The 6,000-nt window shown below is 40.0% G+C and overlaps 1 protein-coding gene across 4 annotated transcripts in view; it reads right to left on the bottom strand.

The window, feature by feature from the left end:
* Positions 1 to 1,812: 1,812 nt before the first annotated feature.
* Positions 1,813 to 6,000, bottom strand: part of LOC117558884 (protein jagged-2-like) — a 54,913-nt gene continuing 50,725 nt past the window's right edge. For all 4 annotated transcript variants that reach the window (XM_034235360.1, XM_034235358.1, XM_034235359.1 and 1 more), the window contains one exon: positions 1,813 to 5,026. In XM_034235360.1, the coding sequence (XP_034091251.1) occupies positions 4,532 to 5,026 (495 nt within the window). In that variant the 3' untranslated portion in view covers positions 1,813 to 4,531. The remainder of the gene's footprint in view (positions 5,027 to 6,000) is intronic.

Raw genomic sequence — 6,000 nt, 5'->3', positions numbered from 1 at the left:
AATGAAAATAGAAGATCAATTTATATTCCTATAGTACTACTGACTTGTGAGGATGACTTGTAATTAGAACTGAAAACAGATACATTTATTAAACTGTATTATGGAACTTCTGTTTTTTTATTATCATTCATACCACTTGTATTGCCAGATAGAGGGTTCCGATCATAAAACACAGAGACCATACAGCCATACCATATTGAATTGAAAAATACAAATCAGAATTCTTCAATGTTGACATGACAATGATAAATTAGTCTGGATATTGAGAAACAATAGAAAAACATGTCTTAAAACAACTCTCTTCCCTTCTACTCTAGGAGAGGCAACAGATCAGACTAATATTCATATGTTTAAAAGAATAAGTATTTTAAACTTACATGGTGGACCAGAGTCTATGGTGTGATGATTAAGTGACAAAAAAGTATCAAATTATATGTATTCTGCATAATTGGGGGGGCGACGATACAAATTTAAATTTGGGACACTGCTGGTTATATCCGGGACAATACAAAGTAGAATTCGGGACAGTTGTGGGACACTGAGGAAACAAGTTAATCTCGAGCCCTAACTCTGACACTACGACATGAATCATGATGAAGCCCAACATGCAGCATGGACAACCAGCAGCCTTCACTATAAGCAGCTCCTGGAGGAATCTGGTTTCAGTTTACACGCTGCATTGTAGTATGACAAGCAACCATCATGCCACCATTGGCCCGTCCTCCTTCTACTATACCATCCTTCTCCTTCATTGTACTTCTCTCCAAGTAGGTCAGCAGTCGTGTGTTTTGTTAGTGCATGTGACCCGAGCGGCGATCCGTCCAGGATTCCAGACACGTTTCCAATTCTTCCCAAAACAACTGCCGGGTTAATGAACACACAGCACGGCACATAACGTCCCGCCAAGCATTATGGATGTCCGACACAGCTGCTGGAAGGCCTCCATGCAGAGCGGGCTAATGTTAATCATTTCCCACAGTGTCATTAGAGGGGCAGATGGAGGCCCGCCAAGGACTCACCTCATTGGACTGCCACTAAGCGAGGCGGGAGGCAGAGAGGTGGTGGAGGGGCTTTTAGAGAGTGTAAAGAGTGTTAAGACTACATTTTCAAACAGATACATCTCCATCTTAAAATACAAAAAATACATTATGATCAAATACTAATGAGACTTTTTAAATTTTTTACAAAAGCTGGATATCTCATTTCAAATCCAAAGCCTCTGATATAACGAGTGATTTTTGTGAACAAACATTTCTTAAATCAAACACTTCAAAGTTATCTTCTCTGCTCTTTATTAAATCTGACAGGACGTTGCCAGCCTTATTAGATAATCCTAAAAACCTTCTCTAATGTAAAAGTAATCTGTTGTGACACTACAAATGAACATAAACTAATCTTAGTACTTGTTCATCTAAATTACAATGTTTTCCTTTTTTATTTTCTAAATGCATGCTGAGTTATATCATGTATATGTAACAATTACATTTTTCCTGGGTTTTGATTTTCTTTCAAGTCAGCTGGAGTTTTCCAACACATTGTGGACTTAATGGTAATCATCTAGCGGGCTAACTGGCTATAGCGTACTAGAAAACTAGCTTAAATGTGACCATCTTTGTAGGAAAAAGGTGGTCACACATTTATAAAGATAAATCTGCCACAGTTATCATTGCCATCGGCAATGGCATACAAAGTTCTAGAGAAATCTTGGTCGGAATAGCAACAGTAACTAAGGGGGCGGGCTTTGTGAATGGTCAGTTGCTAAAGAAACATTGTTCTCAAATAAGTTAACACAAAAAACGAGACAAAGCTAAATGAACTTGGTATAAAATACTTTAATAAATAATAGGGTTGTTCTAAGAACAAACAAAAAAAAATTCCACTAACAAACCAAGACTTTTACCAAATTTTGTACAAAATAATTACAATGTTCTGCCCATTCAGAAGTTTTACCAACAGAAAATGAATTTGGGTTTTACGTGATTTGCATCAGATTTGTAACAAAATCATAAAACATAATATAGTGACAACATTTGACTTATTTTAATTTTTAAGTTTCTCTTCTCCTGTGTGTTCTTAGTGCAGAAACAGATTCTTTACAAACATAGGACGACAAGCACAACAGTCAACATCAACAACAACACAACTTGTTCCCTTCATTAAACCATAATACAAACAGAAGGAGAGGCGGGGCTTAACAGGGAGTAACATTAAGGATTCACACTCATCCACTGCGAGTCCATTCAAAACCTCACACCTTCTGATTTGTCAGTGATGGGGGTTCAGTGTCGTGCAATAGGGCACTTAAGTAGGGGGGGGGGGGGCGCGGCACAACAAGGGTTTTCATACTCACTAAACACCCCGCTGCCCTGCGTGGCATCTCCACTGTCAACAGACTGTAAAATAGTGAATTTATAACTGAAGTACGAGCAGGCTTAAGAAGAGAGAGACTGGCAGCAGTGCTTTTACGTTGTGTGGACCCTGTGACCCGTAAGAGTGGATTGAAAACAGAAATCAGATGCATCAGCGCCGGTTTAAGACCTGAATCTCCTGCACAGGGCTACTTTAGTGTTCTCGTGCCATTTGGAGTCCTAAAATGGAAACATGAAATGAAATATGCGACTTGAAGCAGCGCTCTAAGCTTTAAATGGGTGTTAAATGTGTCTCTTGAAAAAAAGAACCGCTTCACACAAAATCAAAAAACGTGTTTGAAATGTGTTCAATATATCACTATGGAACAGTTGGTGTCAAATAATTAAAGGAGGGAGTCATTTTGGACAAAGCTAGTCTCTTTACATCGTAGATTTGGACAAAAAAGTGCAGAAACAAACCAGTTCAATTTCTGCAATTAAGCATAATTTCAAAGCCAAAGAAATGATTGATATTCTACCCTTTTGGAAAGGCCGTTAGCGTTCTTCATTTTAAAATAAAAATAGTTAAAAGAGAACGTGAAATGTGGCCTGTTGGCTGCAGCTGGGTCTGGCTGTTGCTTTGAACCAGATGCTAACAGTGTGTTAATAATTATTTACACACAGTCATAGAATGTGAACATAGCTTGAAATGTGGAAAAGATCAACAGTATTTTCCAAAGAAATCTCAGTGGTAGCAGCTAAAGCATCATTTTTTGACCATTTGAAAAAACGTTGAAATTAGTGACATTTATATTACTTTCTGACGGTTTAATAAGAATGAAATGGTTTAAAGAGGTGGATTATTGCATGAAGGGTGGCCCATAAGACATTTGTAGTTGTAAGGATGATGAAGAAATAGAAAAGTGGATCCTGCAGTTTAAGGGGAATTCTGATTTAAGGGGTTAAAACAAGTTTCTAATGAATTGAAAGGAGTTTCCAAAAGTTGACTGACACCGAGCTTTATCAGCTCTTTAGTGAACCCCACTCAGATCCTGACAACCTCTCACATTGATAGTGACACGCTTAACAAACTCTGTATTTGTGTTCTCAACAGCTGTAACAAATAACCATAACACAGAGACAAACAATCATGATCTGTTTTCTTTTCAGACTGATGCTCTTGATTCAACGGGACCCTGGACACGGTCCGAAAATCTGTATAAAACCTTTCGTAGAGTCAACAGACACTCAGAAACGGAATGACATCATTAAAAAAACAACCACGGAAAAAAAAAAAAGTTAGAATAACTATGATACAAAGCATCACTTAAGTTACTGAATTCAAATATACACAGCCATTTCTTCATATTTACATATGTACATCGCAAAGAAATAACTTTGACTGCGTTAGAGAGTTGTAACTAGGACATCTTTCCCTTTATATGTATTTAAATTCTGCATAACATCTATAGGAGGGGAGAAAAGAAGAAAACAAATAGGGCTGAAGGCACTTTTCTACCAAAGCAAATCATGGAGACCGGCAGAAGCCAATGACATCATTATTAAAAAGGATATACGTAAGAAGTCTTAACAGGAAATGGAAAAGATGTTTATGAATGTAAACAAAGAAATGCTCATGCCAGGTATGATACAGTGGATTCTCTGTGCCAACTTTCAAGGACTTAAAAGTATATAAAATCTTTTTTTTCTTAGTTTTGTTTTATAAAAAGACAATGATATGAAGACAGTGTAGAAAAGGCCCGCAGGTGTGGGCTAAGGCAGACAGGAGCCGAAAGCACCAAACATTAAAACAATGTTAACAGCTGCCAGCCGATGGTCTGTTAAATCTCAGAGGTTTAAACCAAAGAAAAAGGGAAGCGTCACTTCTGATGAGTGGAAAACAGTTTTTCAACAAACAAACAAAATCAGGAGCTGTGAAAATAAAATTCTCCTTGATTCCAACACAGTGGTGACACAATCCAGAAGAAGCTGTGAGTCTTTTTTTGATGGTTTTTCTGTATTTTTTTGGTTTGTTTTTTGGTAAAATAAGCCTCCGTGCGGCAGACAAAGGAGTTAAATAAGGTGTGACAAACAAAAATAGAAAATTAAACATCTGTAATCTTCACTTTTGGTGCTTTTAAGAGTTTAAAAGTCTCTGAAGACATTGCAGTGTTTCCTGGTGTTCATACATAGTGGTCTTTAATGTCCTCGCTGAGCTGTGCTGCGTTCAGGTTTTTACAGCGGTTGTCTTTGGGGCTGTACACTGTCCGGTGCGGCGCCTTGACCGGAGCGCTGCGAGACGTGCAGACGACCCCTCCCTTACCCATCAGCCCCTTGTCCTGCGCCCCCGCTGTGGGGCATTTTAGAGCCGGACACTTCTCCCCCATGCCCAGCTCCTCGTCTTCCTCCTGCTCCCCCTCCTGCTCCCCTTCCTCCTCGCCCTCGGCCCCGTCGCACGGGCCCATCAGTTTCTTGCATTCGTACTGAATGTCTTTGTCGCGGTTGTCCTTGGGGGCGCTGCTCCGCGGCGGCTCCAGCCGGTTGTTGACCGTCGCGTCCTCGGATCGGGACGCTCTCTCGCGCTCTTTCTTCCTCTTGCGCGTCCACCAAACGCAAACAACGATGCAGAAGATCCAGAGGAGGCTGAAGACCACGCACAGCACCGGGACCCAGATAACCTGCAGGACGAAGTCAAAGGACACGTTAGAAGAATATTTCTCTGTAGGAAATAAAGAGTACTTGACCCTGTTTGTCTTCAACAGGCTTGAACACATGCAAACAAATTGCATTTACACCAAGAACCCTCCACCCTCTCTGCAAAGTATTAAAGAGGCACTATTGTGATTTGGGGGTTTCCCTTTCCTCTCGTGTGTTCTATAGGTTTTTGTGCATGTTAATGGTCTGCAAAGGCTAAAATCCCTGTGTTCCCTACAGAGGGAGTTTCTGAGACGCCTCCATTCGACTTATCTGTTTACTTCTGGGACATAGTGACATCAGTATGTAACACTTGGCTTTTATTAGCTAGAGCTCCAACACATTGTACGTGATAGGCAAAGAGGCGGGACATCTCTAAGCGGTTGACCAATCACAACAGAGCCGTCTAGCTAACCAATCAGAACAGACTAGGCTCTGGTTTCAGACAGAGGGTGAAAAGAGGTGCTGCAGCACAGGCAGTGTGAGAATAAATAAAGAGCTGTTTGAACATTAAAGGATGTAAACACGTCACTGTAGAGCAGGGGTGTCAAACTCAAACACACAGTGGGCCAAAATAAGAAAATGGGTACTAGTCGAGGGACTGGTTCAATGTTTATTGCAAAACGTATTGAAATGAACTTATTGCACATATTAAACCTGGGACTAACAAAGCTTAAATTATTGCCTATAAAAACAACATTAAATAATCAGTTGCATTCATTTCTTATGGCTCTATCTGCAGCTTTTCCCGAGTCATTTCTTATGATTACATTTTTCCACAGGCCAACAACAGCTTCAACAAAACTATTTCCCTCAAAGAAAACACCAAACATGCCCTGTTGTCGCAATAAAACAAAGTGCAGAAGGAAACATCCATTGAAACTCAGTGTGCTGCTCTGTGATGCACACTAAGCCAGATACTTGGCATCTCATCTTGGGTGCAAGTTCATCAATGTTT

Source organism: Gymnodraco acuticeps, unplaced genomic scaffold, assembly GCF_902827175.1.
Source record: "Gymnodraco acuticeps unplaced genomic scaffold, fGymAcu1.1, whole genome shotgun sequence".
NCBI classification, from domain to species: domain Eukaryota; kingdom Metazoa; phylum Chordata; class Actinopteri; order Perciformes; family Bathydraconidae; genus Gymnodraco; species Gymnodraco acuticeps.
The sequence above is the reverse complement of the archived record's forward strand: the minus strand, read 5'-3'. Positions and strand labels throughout refer to the sequence as shown.